The sequence below is a fragment of the Cebus imitator genome, unplaced genomic scaffold, assembly GCF_001604975.1.
Source record: "Cebus imitator isolate Cc_AM_T3 unplaced genomic scaffold, Cebus_imitator-1.0 Scaffold175, whole genome shotgun sequence".
NCBI lineage: Eukaryota > Metazoa > Chordata > Mammalia > Primates > Cebidae > Cebus > Cebus imitator.
The window spans coordinates 3,864,633-3,884,291 of NW_016107490.1; the positions used below are offsets into that span (position 1 = coordinate 3,864,633).

At 40.6% G+C, this 19,659-nt stretch overlaps 2 protein-coding genes across 5 annotated transcripts in view; one reads left to right on the forward strand and one right to left on the reverse strand.

The window, feature by feature from the left end:
* The window catches only part of LOC108315617 (activator of 90 kDa heat shock protein ATPase homolog 2), a 10,024-nt gene extending 4,077 nt beyond the window's left edge, over nt 1–5,947 (forward strand). Inside the window, exons 3-9 of the mRNA XM_017545017.2 lie at nt 249–334; nt 2,342–2,456; nt 3,500–3,588; nt 4,278–4,394; nt 4,756–4,857; nt 5,241–5,292; nt 5,408–5,947. Of these exons, the coding sequence (XP_017400506.1) occupies nt 249–334; nt 2,342–2,456; nt 3,500–3,588; nt 4,278–4,394; nt 4,756–4,857; nt 5,241–5,292; nt 5,408–5,580 (734 nt within the window). The 3' untranslated portion in view covers nt 5,581–5,947. The remainder of the gene's footprint in view (nt 1–248; nt 335–2,341; nt 2,457–3,499; nt 3,589–4,277; nt 4,395–4,755; nt 4,858–5,240; nt 5,293–5,407) is intronic.
* Nucleotides 5,948–6,245: 298 nt separating this feature from the next.
* The window catches only part of USP34 (ubiquitin specific peptidase 34), a 286,775-nt gene continuing 273,361 nt past the window's right edge, over nt 6,246–19,659 (reverse strand). For 2 of the 4 annotated variants that reach the window (XM_017545015.2, XM_017545014.2), the window contains 5 exons: nt 11,972–12,051; nt 9,618–9,758; nt 9,374–9,517; nt 7,971–8,130; nt 6,248–7,482 (listed from right to left, as the gene is read on the reverse strand). In XM_017545015.2, the coding sequence (XP_017400504.1) occupies nt 6,875–7,482; nt 7,971–8,130; nt 9,374–9,517; nt 9,618–9,758; nt 11,972–12,051 (1,133 nt within the window). In that variant the 3' untranslated portion in view covers nt 6,248–6,874. Of the gene's footprint in view, nt 7,483–7,970; nt 8,131–9,373; nt 9,518–9,617; nt 9,759–11,971; nt 12,052–19,659 lie in introns of all 4 variants that reach the window. The other 2 variants (XM_017545012.2, XM_017545013.2) reach the window with 2 other exon arrangements.

The following is a 19,659-nucleotide window of genomic DNA, read 5'->3' on the forward strand; positions in this document are numbered from 1 at the left end:
GGGTTTCACCATGTTGACCAGGATGGTCTCGATCTCTTGACCTCGTGATCCACCCGCCTCGGCCTCCCAAAGTGCTGGGATTACAGGCTTGAGCCACCGCGCCCGGCCCAGGCTGGTTTTTAAACTCCTGGGCTCAATCCATCCTCCCATCTCAACCTCCCAAAGTGCTGAGATTACAGGCATGCACCACAGTGCCTGGCCCAGTTGTTGCTTTTTATTATAATTGAAGAACCCATTGCTCATTTTAGGTATCCTTAAAGAATCTGGTGTGAAGCACAAGGGTTTGATTGAAATACCCAATCTTTCTGAAGAAAACGAAGTAGATGACACTGAGGTATGTGATCACGTTTCTATTTCTTTTGTTCTTTTTTTAGTCAAGCTTCTGCAGACATTGGGCATTTCAAATAGTGTTGATCAGACTGTGTAGTTCCTGTGTGGTGGTTCGGGTGCCTTGTGGAGGGCCTGTTTGCCGAGAGGGATTGCTGTACTGTGGGGGCAGCATGTTGTGTGGAGCCGGAATGTTGCAGGAAAGAGAATATGCACCAGGAAGCCCTGAGCTCCCCCGAAGACCAGACAAGGGGCCTGGGCAGCTGACTGCACCCTCCTTGGCCTCCTCATCTGTGAAAAGGGGTTACATTCTCTTCCAGGGGTATTGTGAGGTTAAATGTGACAGTTTGTGCACTGTAAGCTGCTCAGGCAGCTTGCATGGCTTGATGAATGCAACTTTCTCGTCTCCTGCACCTTTGCTGTTTCCCTTTAACAGTGAAAAGTCTCAGCCTTCAGCTGCAGTCTCTCCGTTGTTTATGCCTCAAAGGCTTTTGTAAACTACCCAGTTAGTATATGTTGCTTTTGTGGCTCTCCTAGTTCTCTTGGGAGACAGAGCCTCATGTAACTCCCATGCTTGGCTTCAAGTTAGTGCCGCCTTTTGGCTGAAAGCTGGGTTCTGGGGGTGAGACCATTTGTACAGCTGCTATATTTTTCAAACCAAGATAGTCTGACAAAGGATCTGTTTTGATTGTTGAACGTATTTAACATGAAGGCTTTCAAAGATAGGCTGACTCCTGCCCAGCAGCATGTCTTATGGCCTGAAGGTTATACAGTGCCACAGGCTGGGGCTGTCCCAGACCTCTGTCTTCAGTTATGTGGTTCATCCGCTCAGGGCCTGAGATTCCACTTTGTTATATTCAGATCCATCGGCTAAGAAACTTTCAACAGAATGTTTAGCTCGTTTTTAAGATTTAATCTCTCAGTAGCATTACAGAACAAACTCCTTAGATGGGCCCACCTCAACTGAAGCATTGGGACACTAAATTTTTTCAAATCGACATCTCTTTTTCTTCTGGGAATACCAGAGACATCCCCAAAGCCCTCTGATGCTTCCTTCTCCCTGTCTTCCCCTTCTCCCTTCCCTTCCTCCTTCCCTCTGCCTGTCTTCTACTATTCTCCCTTTCCCAATTTTCCTCTCTGTCAAAAAAGTATAGTCCAAGGCTGGGTTACAGATAACTTGATTTTTTTTCTAGTAGCCATACTTAAAAAGTTAAAGCTATAGTTGTGTACGGTGGCTCACACGTGTGATCCCAGCACTGTGGGAGGCCCAGGTGCGAGGATCACTTGAGCCGAGGAGTTTGAGGCTGCAGTGAGCTATATTCATGCTACTGAACTCCAGTCTAAACAACAGGGAGACCCTGTCTCTTAAAAATTAAAGCCAGGCGTAGTGGCATATGTCTGTAATCCCAGCTGCTTGGGAGGTTGAAGGGGAAGATTGTTTGAGCCCAGGAATTTGGGTGTAGCCTCGGCAACATAACAAGATGCAAGCTCTTATTAAAAAAAAAAAAGATAAACAGGTGAAATTTTATTTTATTTGAGTATATAAAAAAGATTTTAGCATGTAATTAATATAAAAATGATGAGGTATTTTACGTTCTTTTTTGGTATTTAGTCTTTGTACTCTGGCATGTATTTCACACAGCATATCTTGATTCAGGCCAGCCACATTTCAGGTTGTCAGTAGTCATATGTGACTAGTGGCTACCATACTGGACAGTGAATTTCTAGAACCCATGAAGGCCATGGACATCAGCAGTAGAATTTATATACATACACATGCACAATTTTGTGTGCAAATTAAGGGGTTTACATTCTATGAAGTCCATGCAAGATTTGGCCACCAATCCCGTCATGGACCCTGGATTAAAAACCCTTAAAATTTTGCCTTATCACATCTCTTACATCCACTTCTTTCCTTCCTTCACCATCACAGTTCTCTCGTCCATACGGCCCAATATTGTAAGAATACATCAAACCAGACCTTTTCTTCGGTTTGTATTTTTCTGATTTGTAGGTGAACGTGAGTAAAAAGAAAGGAGATGGGGATATACTGAAGGATCTTATGAAAACTGCAGGCACCGCCAAGGTCAGGGAGGCCCTTGGAGATTACCTGAAGGCACTTAAGACGGGTAAAGAAGGCATCCCTTGTGAACCAGAGGGTCCCTTTTCTATTTACCCAAGTTATACTCAGCACTGTGGTTGGAGGCTCCAGAAGCAACTTTATACTTCAGAATAAATTGTAGTTTGGAAGTTGAGAGCTAGTCATGGTTAAGACCATAATTAGTGATCATCAGTATTGTACACAGCAGGAACTATTTTACTTACAGAATTGTTCATTGTAGTTTTCTGGAATGAAAATTAATCAGTTGTTTGTGTAATTACTTGTTTAATGTCTGTCTTCCTTGGTAGATTATAAGCTCCATGAGGGCATGGAAGGTGTCTGTCTTGTTCACTGCTGTATCTCCAGCATCTAGCACAATGCCTGGCACATAGTAGGTGCTTAATAAATCTTTTGTTGGATGAATGAATGAATGGATGGAAGTGACTGCAGGTATTACAGGTGTAGTTGAGATATACCTACATAATATCCACATTGCATGGAAGTGAGGTTGTTGTCTTCTTCCCTAAATTAGAGAAGTTAGCCAGGCAAGATGGCCAGCAGTACCTGTATCTCTGTACCTCATCCTTGGATCCTACTACCTGAGTGTCAAGGTGTTGGCATAGATGGGTTTGGGGTTGTCACTCTTCCATCAGAGCGCATGTGTAGCTGGCTCACAGGTTTGAATACTGTGAAGACAAGATTTGTGAGGTGGTGGTCACTCTCACAAGAAATTGACAGGAGGTTAGAGCCACAAAGATATTAGTAATCATATAAAACTTAGCTGTTTGGAAAAGAACTTTGGAAAATTTTGCTGTTTTAGCAAAAACTTGATAAAAGTAAGCCACTGGGGGAAAAAAAGGCATTTGTTGCTGTGGAACTCACGTTGTTAATCATCAGTAGTTTTGTATGTAAAAATACGGAATGGTCTTGAAATTCTCAAAATGTTAATAGGAATTATTTTCATAAATATCTGTTCTTTATTTTCTTACATGCTGATTTGGGTTTTCTACCTTACTCTTTGTGCTTAAAAGGAGAAAGGTCATTAAAACCACTTCCCTTGTTTCTTTGTAGAATTTACAATGGGAATGATTTTACCTACGAAAGCTATGACAACCCAGGAATTGACTGGTAAAAGAAAACTGAGTGAGAATACCCTGCAGGTATGAGCTCTGGTGGCCAAAATGTAGGGAAGGGGTAAAGGAAATGTTTTGAGTCGGGGCTCCAAATAGCCTTGTGTTGATAAACTGGGAAGGACAGTGAGGGCCTTTATCCACCTTTGGGTCTCCTGTGGGTCCTCTACAATGTGCCATTTTGATATGGAAATAAAATGAGACTTTGATTCTTGATGGAAGAACTGTTACAGACACACCTTTCTGTGGGATATTTGACTCAAGACTGTTGTAAAGGTAGTGTTCTTTGGTAGGCCACGGATTGCAAAACCAGGTGACTTTCGAAATTCATACAGCACAATAGAAGAACCTTCTTTGCTGACTTTTGGATTGGGAGATTTTAGATAAATGGGTGTTTTGTGTGTAAGTGACACCCTTTGGTCTTAGGTGCAGTTGTCTTGTGTCTGCTCAGGGTTGTATTTGCAAGTGCAGCTAGGATTAGGGGTGTTCAGTCAGAACCTGGGAACGGAGCTGAAGAGCTATAGGAACAGTGAGCTCTGTTTCCAAAGTAAAGACCAGGACTGGCGGTGCTAAAAAGGCTTTTCATGCTGCTTTTGTGTGTCTGGAATAGGCAGTACAGAATTTGGGACATTTGATATTTCACTGGAAAGACTTTTTCAATCCAAGCAGCTTTATCTCTTGGTATGCTAATCATTCCCTGGAACCTCTTTCTTCTCCAGGTTCAGGCCTCATCTCCAGTGGCACCGGGTGTAAGGATTCCCACTGTGGCTCTTCACATGATGGAACTGTTTGACACAACTGTAGAGCAGCTGTATAGCATCTTCACTGTGAAGGATGTAAGTAACTCCCCAAGCTAGCATCTTAAATGCTGACATTGGGAGAAAATACACCACAAAAAAACAGGAGCTGGTTTTTGGTCATTCTTGTGGCCGTGTTTTTGATTGAAGGGTATGAGACGGTGGTGACAGGAAGTCTGAGCATATTTTCTGAATAATAGGAGGGAAGATGGGCATTTTTTGGAAATGTGTCAGCATTACTTTGAGTTTTCTCTGGGAAGAGAGAGTTTGTGTTTTATTTTTCTGTAAGTAAAAGCTACATGTTTAGGATTTTTAAGCCATAGTGTATTTTATACTTCATAATTAGATTAAAATATGTGATAGTGTGGTCTGGAATAACCCATCTGTCTTATTTGGTTAGTTGGTGCAAAAGTTTTCTAAGTCGACTGCTGTATTGGAAGCCGAAAAGGGAGGGAAATTCCAAATGTTTGATGGGAACATCACTGGTGAATATCTAGAATTGGTAAGTAGACTCAGGGTTAAAGCAGCAAGCTGGGATTAACTCTTACTTTAGTTAATATTATTCTCTTTGTACATGCTATTTTTAGCGCTGAAATCACTAGGTCTGTGTTGTCTCACCCTTAACAGCAGCCCTCTGTTCTGGTTACTGTTGCTATACTCATGACATTATTACATATTCCTACTGTCCTGATGTTACTGTTGAGACATTTTGGCAAAAAGACAGTTATCATCAATGGTGCTGATGTGTATAAACTAGGAGATGGGACTATATGTTGTTTGATTCTTCTCATACTTAGGAGTTTCAATGAAAGGATTTGGTTTTTCTGTGTTGTGGGAAGTTTTAAAACATTTTTTTTAAACTGTGGAATTTCCCTTTCTTTTCAGTTAACCAACAAAAAGATCGTCATGAAATGGAGATGTAGGAACTGGCCAGAAGGTATGCTATTAATTAGTGCTCTTAATGTATAAAGGTCCCAAAACACTAAGGCTAGATTTTTCATATACATGTTCCTTGTTATAATGCAGTAATAGGTTCCTATTTTTCTTCTTAGAACACTATGCTACGGTTGCACTGAATTTTGTGCCTACTCTAGGGCAAACAGAATTACAATTGGACTGTAAAGGAGTTCCTGTCTGTAAAGAAGAGAACATGAAATTCTGTTGGCAGAAGCAGCATTTTGAAGAAATAAAAGGTTTACTGCAGCTGACCCCCCTAAATTGTTGAATTAGTTAAGATTTTTATAAGGCATTACTTTTTGTAAGTAGAAAAAGTGTCACATTTACCTCTCCCTATTTTTTTAAAGGATCCTTAATTTATTTTATATTGGATGAAATCTATGAACATTATACAATTTAAAGCATTGTTTGACTCTTTATTATAATAACTAGATACTGCATTGAGTTAAAAGAAGTAGCAACCTGAAATTAATTAGGTATTAACCTGGCCTTCCATAGATGTTCCTCTGAAAACAGATCAAGTCCCTGAGTGCAGATAGTTGACATTTCCCAGGCTGAAGTTTGTCCTATAGCAAGCTTGCTTGCAGCTGTACTTTTAGTTCAAGATGAGAAAAAATAAATGGCATGTTGATACTTTTCCTTTATTTTACTTTAGGGTTTTTAAGGGTGTAGATCTTAGGTAGTAAAACAGTGGCATGTTGCATTCAAAAGCATGTTGAGGTGAGGGCGAACTGGCTGTTTTGCTCCACTTCTCCCTGCCTAGAGGTTTTGCACTTTGTGGTGGAGAGGATTGAGAAGTCTATGGGGACACGTTAATTTTGTGGGCTGCTGGTAACACTTCCAGTGAAATAACATATAATGGGTGTTTCCTCTCATTCACCATTTTTCTCACTATTTTCACCTGAGACGACGGAAGCAACGTATGTAAACAAATGAAAAGTCATCACAATCAGTTTAATTAAGTGCACAGAATAGCAATCAGTCATGTCAATAAAAATAAAACAATTATTTTTACATCAAGTGTGCTTTATTTCCTCCACAGGTATTCTGTTAAATAAAGCACCATTTATATACTGCCAGGCCACAGCTAAAGAGGATTCTTTACAGAATCAAATTTCTTGTGGTTGTTCCGTATACAAGTAAACTTAATTTTGATAATAAGAACCACAGCGATCGGAGGCAATCTGCCTCTATAAGGTACAAAACTGGCACAGAGGACACCATATTATACACAGTAAAAATGCTGTAAGTTTAAATTACATTGTACAGGGCGAAGGAACCCTGTTCTTCCCAGACAGCCATATTAAATGAAAGCCACTACAGTGAACTCTTAATTACATAAAACATATCCATTATCTGATTGCCCTTTAGGAAGTATACTGAAGATGCAAGTTTTTTCATTGGGAGTTCTGCCTGACCAAGAATTAAGCCTATAAATCTATCTTGCCATTCAAGCAGAGAGCACTGGACAAACTGAAGCACAAAAACAAATAAGCAAAACTTATACAAACAGCATGGGGGTAGGGGTGAGGGACTTAAAAGTAGACATGCTACACCTAATGTCAAGAAGCAGCTTGGTTTCCTTTGCCAGATATCCTTGTGACCACATGGATTGTAGATTCAATGGTCCTACACAGGGTATCTAAAATGTCGTGTTGCTGCATATGACTAAAGAGTCCTCTAGAATGGCCACAACTGAGAGATAAAGCAACCTCAGGGTCCTGGGAGGGCAAAGCTTGGCCATCACAGCTTCTCAAGTCAGCTAAGTCAGACAGAACTGCAGAGATAGAAGTAGAAGGGAACTCAGATTCTTCCTCAGCGAGGGTAGAATCCTTGGAAAAGTGGAGGTCTTTAAATTCTTTACAATCTTCAAATCTACCATTGCTGGACTGTTCTTCTGTGTGCTGTGACCTGATATTTGACATGTCTTCTGAAAACGAAGATGGAACTTCCATTCGGTATTCTTTAACAGAACTATTTTCAGGGGAAGGAAGATCTTGCTCAGTTCCTGGATCAATAATTGAGGAGTCCCTGGTCTCATTGTCAGAAGTGCTCGTTGGGGTCAGGACCTCCCTGGTTTCTGTTTTCATGTCGCTGATGCAGCTGTCTACAGTGTGCTCCTCATCACTGCTAACACGCCTTCTTTTAACGGGAGTTGCCCCTTCATCATCTGTGAAAACACACACCAAAACAGAAACCTCTCAAAGTCATTAAGATCACATTTGGGGGTGGGAGGGTATGGGAAGTTAATTTTGTTTCTAGCATATTTAGGAGGTTCAGCTGAACATAGATTTTTTTTTTTTTTTTTTGGAGATGGAGTCTTGCTCTGTCACCCAGGCGGCTGAAGTGCAATGGTGCAATCTCAGCTCACTGCAACCTCTGCATCCCAGGTTCAAGTGATTCTCCTGCCTCAGCCTCCTGAGTAGGGTTAGAGGCCCATGCCACCACGCCCGGCTAATTTTTGTATTTTTAGTAGAAATAGGTTCTTTAACTCCTGACCTTGTGATCCACCCACCTTGGCTTCCCAAAGTGTTGGGATTACAGGTGTGAGCTACCAGGCCCAGCCTGTCATATAAAACTATTAAAAGACCAGTTACACCAAGTGTATTACTGCCTCCTCCCACCCTAAAGGTAATGACAGTAGTCCATAAAGCTAACCTTTAGTTTTTCTTTCTTTGGCTTCTTGCTCTTGGAGTGAGTTTCTCTGTTGCAGACAAGTCCTGCATTTGCTTAAAAGCTCTTGCAGAGTTGGAATTAGAGCTGGGTTTAACTGTTTGGGAGTGTGTACCGACAGGAGCAAAGCAAGTGCCCTTAGGTCCTGCAAAAATCCAGATGCGAACATGTCAAATTCTAAAACCAACACTTTGATGCAGCTGTTTACAGTTAAATGCAGATGTTTACTTTCCCAAGAATCCTTTCTTTCCTAAGAACACCCTGGTTTTTCTGGCATTCTTAGACTAATGATAAAACCAGAAAGCCAGTTATAGGATACTACAGCATTTCGTTAGTTGTTTTTTTGAGACTGAGTCTTGCTCCATTCCCAGGCTAGAGGGCATGGCACGATCTCGGCTTGCAACCCCTGCCTCTCGGGTACAAGTGATTCCCCTGCCTCAGCCTCCTGGGTAACTGGGACTACAGGCGCGTGCCACCACACCCAGCTAATTTTTTTGTATTTTCGTAGAGACAGGGTTTCACCATGTTGGCCAGGATAGTCTCGATCTCCTGACCTCGTAAGCCACTGCACCTGCCTCATTAGTTCTTAAAGTCACTAATAGCATTATTTTATGCCCAGAAATAAGTCAGACCAAAGACTGAAATAGTGTCTTCTGAAAATGAAAAAGGAAATACATACATATATATATCAGTAATAGAGCTCAGGTAGACTTATATAAGAATTTTTAAAACAAACCTTGAATGATCCATGAGAAATTTAGGTCTTACTAATAGACAAATCAGTTTCTCAAGCTAAATTCTGATAGCTGACACAAATAGTAAGGTCTTCCTTATAGAGCTTTGTCATCTGTTAAGCATATTGTGATTTGGGAGGCTGCTGCTCAACAACATTCTAGCCCGCTTCCAGGGTGTTCCATTATTCCAGGATATGGCTGTCATGGGAGTCCGTACAAGGCAACTAACACTCTAGATTTAACTGCTGCCCCCCGCCCCCCGCGCCTGACCTTTTTTTTTTTTTTTTTTTTTTTTTTTTGAAACTGCCTTTTAAAATCCGTAGATTATTGTTTCAGTTACTTAGGAGCCACAGGCAATTATAGAAACATCACAAGTAACATTTCCAAAAATACACCCAAGTAGAGATAAGGCCACTAAGACGTTCCCTTTATTACCCTTAGCATTTAATGACATCAGCTTGTAGCTTCCAGGGTGATAAAGAGGGTGTGTGGTATATACATACAAGACATAGTAAACATGTATTACATTTTTTTTTTGTCATACGTGGCTTAGAGTTCAAATCGGTTACAGTTATGAGAGTAAAATCATACGAAGGCCAAACAGTTGACTAAAGGACAGTTTAAAAGTGTGTGCCTCCTCTGCATAGTTCTTACCCCATTTAAAGAAGCACTTGCTTTGGAAATTTCAACTCGGTTGGAGAAATCAGACTGTAGGTTCTGATACTGATTTATCAAGTTTGTAATAAGAGTGCTGATCAAATTGGCACAGTTTGCTTCAGAAAACACTTGACTTTGAACCTGAAAAAGATGATTTAAAAAGATCTCCAAAAAGACCAGCATAACGAAAACACAAGCATTAACTGGAAATTACACATTGAGTTTCCAAAGTACTACATACCTTTAGAAGGAAATGTGTCATGAAGGTGTAGACAATGTTGTTGTTTAAAAAAGTTCTTTCATCCATTAGGATACATTTAATATATTCTGCGAAAACAGGATCTTCACACAAAAGCTTGATGCAATTTTTTGACATAGCAGACTAAAGTGGGGAGAAGAAGCACTGATGGTTGAGCACTGAAGTAACTGGGGCTTCAACGCTTGCATGTCATGGAAATCTGAAGCCATTTAAAATCCCACTTGAAAAGCCATGTCTAACTCAGCCTATTGAATTTTTAGTTAACAGCAACTGTTTTTAATACAGTAAAATGTTACTAATTTGGACTATAGGAGTGAGTGCTGGGGGAAGACACTGATGCCAAAACTGAACAAATGTTTTAAAAGAAATGCAGGTTTATTATTCAACACAGAGAATTAACAAGCACTAGAGAAACAAGGCTAACAAAGAATAGGATGTGAATGTTTTCAGGGGCCAAATTCAGGTATAATTTGTAGATAACCAGAGCATAATGTTGTGAAAAGACACATTTTAAGAATCAAAATCAATTTATTCTCTAAAATGTTTTAAACTTTACTGTATAATCTCATTAGCAACAGTAATTTGGTAAATACCCTTCCCCCCATAAACACTGCAAAGGTAAACAATAAACCTCCTTTCCTAATTATCTCACACAGAATCAGTGGTCCCAATATATGGAAATTTTACAAAAATTTGGTTTTCCTGTTTTCAAATAGTCATGGCTCTTAAACACAAGTAGTATGTCTTTAAGCAGATATACTCCCTAGATTTAAATGTGTATTTTAATCATAGATCATTTATTTATATGGAAAAATATATTTTAAAAATAGGACAAAATTTAGAATATATGTATATATGTATATGCGTATATTTTATTAGAGTAAGCTGTCATAAATAAATTACTCAAGGTCACTCAAGAAACTAGGATTCAAGTAGGACCAAGACCCAGGTCTTCAAATGCTTAGCACTAAGAAAAATCTCCCTTAGTTCACCAGTCACAGCCTCTGCCTGTTTCTTGCTCAGGATGGCTGCTTCTACAGGACTGGAGGCTTTGGAGGCTTTATATGGTTTGGCTGTGTTTAAGGGAAATTTGGGGGCACAGTGAGTTCTGTCTGTGAAGAAGTCAAGTGAAGGGAGTCATGCAGTGTAGAAGTACAGAGGGCAGTAGGGAAGCAATAGGTGGTAGGAGAGTACAGAAACCAACAAGGTACCCAAATCAGGAAGAATCAAAAAGAGCAACAGCATCAGTGGAGAGAGAAACAGAGATCTCCAATTTATTGAATAGACCACTCACCTCAAAAATCAATTGATAAAGTCATTTTCTGAATACCTACTACGTACCAAGTCAAGTGAGCTAAGATCAATGTGTACTAGTCTCTGAAAGATTTCTACTGTAGAGAACAAAGTGGCATTTCTTCAGGGAATGGCAGTGACTCTGATAAGGTCTCTAAACTTGACCTCCATTTAGGAAAAGTAGAGAAAGAACCAGTACAGTACAGGATGACAAACATCCAGGAGAATAGAGAGCACACTACAGCCTGGTAGGAGGCTGAACCAGACTCGGAAGTACTTCAGAAAGCATGATGTGGGTCAAGGATTGCACCCAAAGAAAGTGAATAAATTCATCTCTTCCAATGGGGTAGAGCAGATGCAACCAGGCAGGAAAATCATTATTTTTCAGGGATTGAAAGGAGTGGGTATCCTTTATTCCTGATCCAAGAAATAAGCCAAACCTTAGTACTGATGGGGTTCCTCCTCCTCTTTCCAATTCTCCCTTTGTAATGGAACAAGAATTATTTATGCGGCCACTTAATGTAGGAATGGTAATCTTTCCTGTTTTTGAGGAGATTGTTATAAGAAAACAAGTGCATCAGACCCTTGAAAAACTACAGATTAGGAAGAGTTAGACGACAGACTGCTGATAGGGTTTCTGCTACAGGTTTTGGAATGGTGGAAAAGAGGAAGAGAAGGAAGAGAAGGAGAGGTAAAGGGGAGCAAGAAGTGGCATGTGTCTTCTTCCCCACTATCTCCCTGTTTTGGATGTATCCTACAACTATTGATACTGATCTATAAATGAGAAGTTCAATTATAACCAGCTTATTTGAAATATCCCATGATACAAACCTACTGAAGTTAAAAAAAAAAAAAAAAAAAAGGGAGGGGGACACTAGATGCCCAATATTTAAGAGGTAGTATTTTCATTAATCATATTTTACCTATCAAGATTCTAAAACATCCCCACTTTTCAGCCAGTCTTCAACCCATTGTTCCTAAAATTATTAACCACTTAGTCAGATAAGACTAAAAACCAATCATCTAAAACTCATTTTCTTTACCTGCGTCTGGCATAGCTCAGTCCAAAGTTTGGGGAACAGTGCAAGATGAAGTGGCAAACCTTCATAGGCAACTAGGACACCTATTATTTGAAAAGAAATCAGAATAGGTTATAATTACAAATTACACTACTGAGATACTCTGCAGGTACAGTATTTTAGCTATTTCTAAAACTTTGCATATTTTCTACATTGTAAAGAAACAAAATATGTAAAAGGGACAAATTCATTCCAGTATTTAGTGAAATAACTTAGAATGTGGTCCTTTGAATTTATTTATATCCCATACCTCATTACTGAAGGATGTGGGACTTAAACCAACTCTTCTTGAGTATTAGATCTTTATCTGGGAAAACCAAAGTTACTGCAAGTGGCTCCAGATCTTCCTTGGATTGAGGTACCACTCTGCCTATTAGATAATTTTCATAGAATGGCTAGACTTCAGTAAGGAGGGGAGAGGTCAAAAAAAAAAAAATGTGGAGGATTAAAAAATGTATCTTTCCTTTTATCTCCTTTCTTCAAAAAGAGAATGACCTTTTGTGGTACATTTAAGTAAACACTGCCCTGAGCACCAGTTTCTAGGGTTGTTCCCAGGATCTTTTGAGTGGACCAAATCTGGCACTATGTCAGAGTGCGCTAATTGGAACCTCTATGATTTTGCCTCTCCACTTCTTGACCATTCCAGATGTCAAATATGTCACTAAGAAATGTGTGCCCCTATCCTCTATCATCCTCTCTCTCAAAGTACAGAAGCTTCAATACCACAGTCCTAAATGAATTTCCCATCTTCCACATTTCCCAGGTTCCCAGGGCAAGCACAGTCATGGAGAAGAAGAAATACAACACAAACTATCCTCCTCCAGTTAAGAAAGGACTGAGTTAGACCAGAAGTCAGCAAACTTGTTCTGAGAAGGGCCAAATAGTAGTTGAGGCTTTCTGGCCATGCTCCGTTACCACAGCTCAAGCCTGCTGAGGCAGTGTGAAGACAGCCTTAGACAAGAGTAAGGAAATGGGTGTGGCTGCCTTTCAGTAAAACTTTTAAGAACACTGAAATTGGAATCTCATAATTTTCATGTCAGAAAATATAATTCTATATTTAAAGAATTAAAAACATCAAAACTCTTCTTAGCTAGCAGGTAGCACTGGTTATACAAAAACAGGCAGCATGCAGGTTGTAATCTGCCAAGCCCTGGGTTAGATCAAAGACTTGAGAACATTGACACAGGCAAGTTAGGTCACTCACTCGGCCTTACCAAGGATGCCTAGGATCCCTTCCACAGGTAAGCCAATTTATTTTCCTGACAAGTCCCTTTACAAAGATGAAAGGAAATGCTATTTCCCCTCTCCTTTATTCTAACCTAATCTGGTTGGGGTTGGCAGTATGTACCCACCATAGTATCACAATACACATAAGTAAACAGGGATATGTCATCACATCTGTGGCTATAGGGAAGAGAGTTCCTACGTTCCCATGTTTCTGTATCATTAATTACTCATTAAGTAGAGGAGAGGTTAGCAAACTGAAGACAGTCCTCAGGCCAAATCTGACCCATGGCCTGTTTTTATATGGACCTGTGAACTAAGAATGTTTTTTTTTTTTTTTCTTTGAGACACTGTCTTCACTCTCTTGCCCAGGTTGGAGTGCAGTGGCATGATCACACATCAGGGGCAGCCTCAAACTCCTGTGCTCAAGTGATCGTGTCACATCTTAGCCTCCTTAGTAGCTAAGACTACAGGCCCGAACAATTTTCTTAAAAACATGTTTTGGGCCAGGCATGGTGGCTCACACTGGTAATCCCAGCACTTTGGGAGGCAGAGGCAGGAAAATGGTGAAACCCCATCTCTACTAAAAATACAAAAATTGTCGGGGTGTGATGGCATGTGCCCGTAATTCCAGCTATTCAGGAGGCTAAGGCAGGAGAATCGCTTGAACCGGAAGGCAGAGGTTGCAGTGAGCCGAGACTGTGCAACTATACTCCAGCCTGGGCAACAGAGCAAACTGTTTCAAAAAAAAAAAAAAAGTTTTGTAGAAATGGGGTCTTGCCACATTGCCCACGCTGGTCTCAAACTCCCAGCCTTAAGCGATCCTTTTGCATTGGCCTTGGAAAGTGCTGGGAGTACAGGCACGGGTCATCATCCCTGGCTGCCTTGTACATTTTTAAAGGATTGTTAAAAACAAACAAAAAACCATCGGCCAGCCAGTCTCAGTGGCTCATGCCTATAATCCTAGCACTTTGGGAGGCTGAAGTGGGCAAATCACAAGGTCAGGAGTTTGAGACCAGCCTAGCTAACATGGTGAAACCCCATCTCTACTAAAAATATAAAACCTGAGCCGGGTGTGATGGCAGGTGCCTATAATCCCAGCTACTTGGGAGGCTGAGGCAGGAGAATTGCTGGAACCCAGGAGGCAGAGGTTGCAGTGGGCCGAGATCGCACCACTGCACTCCAGCCCAGGCGAGAGTGAGACTTCAACTCAAAACAAAAAACCATCAGCCAAACAAAAAATACTATGTGACAGGGACCTTGTGGCCTGTGGAGTCTAAAATATTTAGTCTCCACTCTTTGCAAAGAGTCTGCTAACCCGCTAACCTCAACTAGAGGCTGCTCTAACATGAACCCTCTTATGGGCAAACAGACTGTATACCATAGTTTCTCTAGTCATTTTCTCCCTATTATTCCGCCAAAAAAAAAATAATCTTCAATATTTTTTTTTTTTTTTTTTTTTTTTTTGAGACAAGGTCTCACTATCACTCAGGCTGGAAGATGGAGAGTGGCATGATCTTGGCTCACTGCAACCTCTGCCTCAAGCCATCCTCCCAGCTCAGCCTCCTGAGAAGCTGGGATTATAGGTGTGCACCACGATGCATGGTTAATTATTGTATTTTTTGTAGAGACGAGGTTTCACCATCTTGCCCAGGCTGATAATAATTCATGAGCTCAAGTGATCCGCCTGCCTTGGGCCCCCAAAGTGCTGGGCTAACAGGAATAAGGCACTGTAACCAGACCTAAACAATCTTTTTTTTTTTTTTTTTTTTTTGAGACGGAGCCTCACTCTTGTTGCCTAGGCTGGAGTGCAATGGCATGATCTTGGCTCACTGCAATTTCCGCCTCCCAGATTCAAGCGATTCTCCTACCTCAGCCTCCCAAGTAGCTGGGATTACAGGCGCCTGCCACCACACCCGGCTAATTTTTGTATTTTTAGTTGAGATGGGGTTTCTCCATGTTGGTCAGGCTGGTCTCCAACTCCTGACCTCAGATGATCCACTCGCCTCGGCTTTCTAAAGTGCTGAGATTACAGGTGTGAGCCTTTTTTTTTTTCTTTAAGACAGGGTCTCATTCTGTTGCCCAAGGCTGGAGTGCAGTGGCATCATCTTGGCTTACTGCAGCCTGGACCTACCCAGGCTCAGGTGATCCTCCCATTTCAGCCTCTTGAGTAGCTAGCTGGGAATACTGGTGTGTGCCTCCAATGCCCAGCTAATTTTTCTATTTTTTTTGTAGAGACAGGGTTCTGCCATGTTGCCCAGTCTGGTTTTGAACTCCTGGGCCCAAGTGATCTGGCTAACCTGGCTTTCCAGAGTGCTGGGATTACAGGTGTGAGTTACCATGCCCAGCTAAAAGCAATCTCTACACCTATTTTCCACAACTACCAAAAAGCCAGCACTACCACACAAATAAAAAATACCATAGAGTCCTTTTATGATCTCTAATCACTTTGAAGTGGTATTCTAAGTATCTCTATTTTACAAGTAAAGATGGAAATAGGCCAGACGCAGTGGTTCACGCCTGTAATCCCAGCACTCTGGGAGGCCAAGGTCAGCGTATCACTTGAAGTCAGAAGTTTGAGATCAGCATGGCAACCGTAGCAAAACCCCGTTTCTACTAAAAAACAAAATAACAAAAATTAGCCGGGCGTGTAATCCCAGCACCTGTAATCCCAACTGCTCAGGAGGCAGAGGCAGGAGAATTGCTTGAACCCTGGAGGCAGAGGTTGCAGTGAGCCGAGATTGTGCCACTGTACTCCAGCCTGGGGCGCAGAGTGAGACTTTGTCTGAAAACAACAACAAAGAAGGAAATAAACACTTTCTAGGTATGTCAGATCATTACATTAAATTTTCTCATCCATTTTGGGAGCTGTATTGGCATTTTCATGATTTTCTTCCCATCTGCCCATCACCTATATTATTGCTTACTTAATACTTTCTCTTTTGAGACAGGATTTTGCTGTGTTGCCCAGACTGTAGTGCAGTGGTTCAATCATAGCTCACTGTAACCTTGAACTCCTGGGCTCAAGTGATCCTCCTGCCTCAGCCTCCTAAGTAGCTGGGACTACAGGTGCATGCCACCAAGCCCACTTTTTTTTTTTTTTTGGTAGAGACAGGAGCTTGTTATGTTGCCTGTCTGGTCTCCAATCCCTGACTCAAGTGATCGTCTGTCCTTTGCCTCCCAGAGTGTTAAAATTACAGGTCTGAGCATTCACATTCACCTACTTAATACTTTTCTTTATATTCACTTAGACGGGCTAATACTACATGAGCCTTATTTCAGGCAACATAACATCTAGGAAATCATTAATTTGATATACTAGTTTGTAACACGGTAAGAACCATATGTACTTACTAATGTAAAAATTATTTTACAGTTCAGTCAGGAAAATACTGTACCACCACCTATGGTGAGCTAAAGACGACTCTCTCAGAGTCCTACCTGTTTCCTCTGAAAACTGCACCACCTTTGGAAGGCTGTCCCTTCAGAGCAAGTGAGCTTGTTTCTTTCTAGCATCTTCACAAGGCACTGGGAATAAGAGGCTCCTTGTCTCAGTAGCTCAAGCTTGAGGCCAACGCCTCCTACTCCACACATGCCTCGTCCAGTACCTTCTGGACTGTCTCACTAACTGGATGCAAAGCACAGGAAGATGCAATCACCAAAGTTCTCAGGCACACATTTAAGCTTTGCCTCTGTAAACAGGATGGGCACTAAAAGATCCTGGCTTCTGTACCACTTTCTTTACCCTGTAACTTCAGACATCCTCAACAAAGTCTATAACCTGTCCCATCCCCACCTGTGAAGGAACTAATATACAAAAACAAAAAACTGTTTCAAGTGTACCCTTTTCTAATCAGTAATGGCTTATACTGTAGAAGCTACTGGATGTAGTATTTTCAAAAAAAATCTTTTAAAAACTGGCTGGGTGTGGTAGCTCAGGCCTGTCATCCCAACACTTTGAGAGGCTGAGATGGGCAGATCACCTGAGATCAGAAGTTCCAGACCAGCCTGGCCAACATGGCAAAACCCCATCTCTACTAAAAATACAAAAATTAACTGAATGTGGTAGCATGTGCCTGTAATCCCAGCTACTTTGGGAGGCTGAGATGGGAGAATTGCTTGAGCCTGGGAGGCAGAGGTTGCAGTAAGTGGAGATCGTACCATTGCACTCCAGCCATGCAATAGAGCGAGACCGTCTCAAAAAAACAAAACAAAATTAAAAAAAACCCTGCTTTTGTAGGTAAAATGGTATTTCAAATTATCTGTACTTCTATGATTGCTGTAAGGATGAAGTATTTAATATGTATCTTATATGTATATATAATCTGAATTGTGTTATGATTCTCTGTCTAGTTCTCTATAGGAGTGTTTAATCCCATCCAAGCATTATCCAGGGTAAGTGCTGGCTTCAGCCAATGGATGAAAGCCCATGACCAATGCTCTATTCTGAGTGATGTATTAAGATACTCTATAAACTGGTAACCAACTTTGGGATTATAAATATGTCTCCTGAATGTAATTACTTTGTATTAGCCCAGCGTAAATGGATTTACTCTTGATGAGCTGGTAAAAAAGCTGGCTTCTGATCTGCACTGAATGCATGGCACTGGTCTGGTCTGAAGTATATTTACCCTAGAAAGACTTCTGGGAAACAGCTAACCAGGCATTTCCCTAGTCAACAGCATCACAATATCACAAAGAAATGAAGTGTGAGTCACAGTTGTGTGTTCCATAATTAGATTTTTTAATATATTTCCTTTCTGTAATTAGGCTACATTTTAATTCTACAGATTTGGAAAATTTTGGATGTCTTAGATATATCATAATGTTACTTGCACAACATCAGATTGCTTACTTTCACTTACTAATGCATCAAGAAAAAATTTTAAAATGTTAAAGGTGATAAGGGGATCCTTGTTTTGCCATTGAAAATTATTTAATTAAACAGTGACGAACACTAGGGATTTATTTAGACTATCCCCTTTGTTGATTTCACATGTGAACTATGGTACCTAAAAAAGTGATATGTTTACAAAATTGGCCATACCAGTTTTCTATAATATCAAAATAACTTTTTAAAATTACAAAACCAATACATAATCATTATAATTTAAAGCTCACACATATATTTAACCTAGAAAATGAAAGCATTCTATAATTTCATCCTTATAGAGTATAATTCCTCTACTTTTTTTCTGTACGTGGTACTAAGAGAGATTTTCCCCTCGTTTATAAGAATATGGTTATATTCTGTATATTGTTTTTACATTTCTATGTAATTCAATGAATATTCCTATCTTTTTTAATGTCTCAATATAGGTGAACTATGGTTTATTGTCTCAATATAGGTGGACTATGGTTTACTTAACAAAGCACCTATTGATAAACATTTGAGTTGTTTCCAGTTTTTACCCATTACAACCAAAGTGAAAATAAATATCCTCTGTATATTGTTATACACTGTTATAAGTAGAATATGGTAGATTCCTGAATATGGTATTGTTGGGTCAAAGACATGAACATTCTCAATTTTAATAAGGCCAAATTGCCTCCCAAATGGACTCTGACTAGTACCCTATTATAAGATCTCTTCTTTCCCCAAACCATATGGGTATCAACCTCATAGTTTTTTTGTTTCTTGTTTTTTTTTTTAAAGAGATAAACAGCTGCAGTGGCTCACACCTATAATCCCAGCACTCTGGAAGGCCGAGGTGGGCAGATCACAATGTCAGGAGTTCAAGACCAGCCTGGCCAATATGGTGAAACCCTGTCTCTACTAAAAATACAAAAAGCTGGGCATGGTGGTGTGTGCCTGTTTTCCCAGCTACTTGGGAGCCTGAGGCAGGAGAATTGCTTAAATCGAAGAGGAGGAGGTTGCAGTGAGCAGAGATCATACCACTGCACTCCAGCCTGGGTGACAGAGTGAGACTCCATCTCAGGGCAGGGAAGGGGGGGAGATAAACAAATCATTTGCTTTACTAGTAAGTCTGGGCAACTTCTCATATGGCTACCAAACACTTACTTTTTTTTGTGTGTGTGTGTACACTGCCTATTCATGTCCTTTGCTGATTTTACTTAATGTTCTTTACCATCTTACCAAATCCTTTTCATATATTGGCAGTATTGGCTATTTATCTGTTAAGTATGCAAACATTTTCCCAGTTAGCTGTTTTAATTCAGTTTATGGCATTTTCACCATGTAGTATTTTCAATTTTTATATAGTCAAAACTTTCAACTTAGTGTTTCTTTTTTTTCTGAGACAGAATCTCATCCGTTGCTCAGGCTGGAGTGGTACAATGGTACAATCTTGCAACCTCTGCCTCCCAGGTTCAAGCGATTCTCCTGCCTCAGCCTCCCCAGTAGCTGGCAGTGTTAAGTGCCCACCACCACGCCTGGCTAATTTTTAAATTTGCTGTAGAGATGGGGT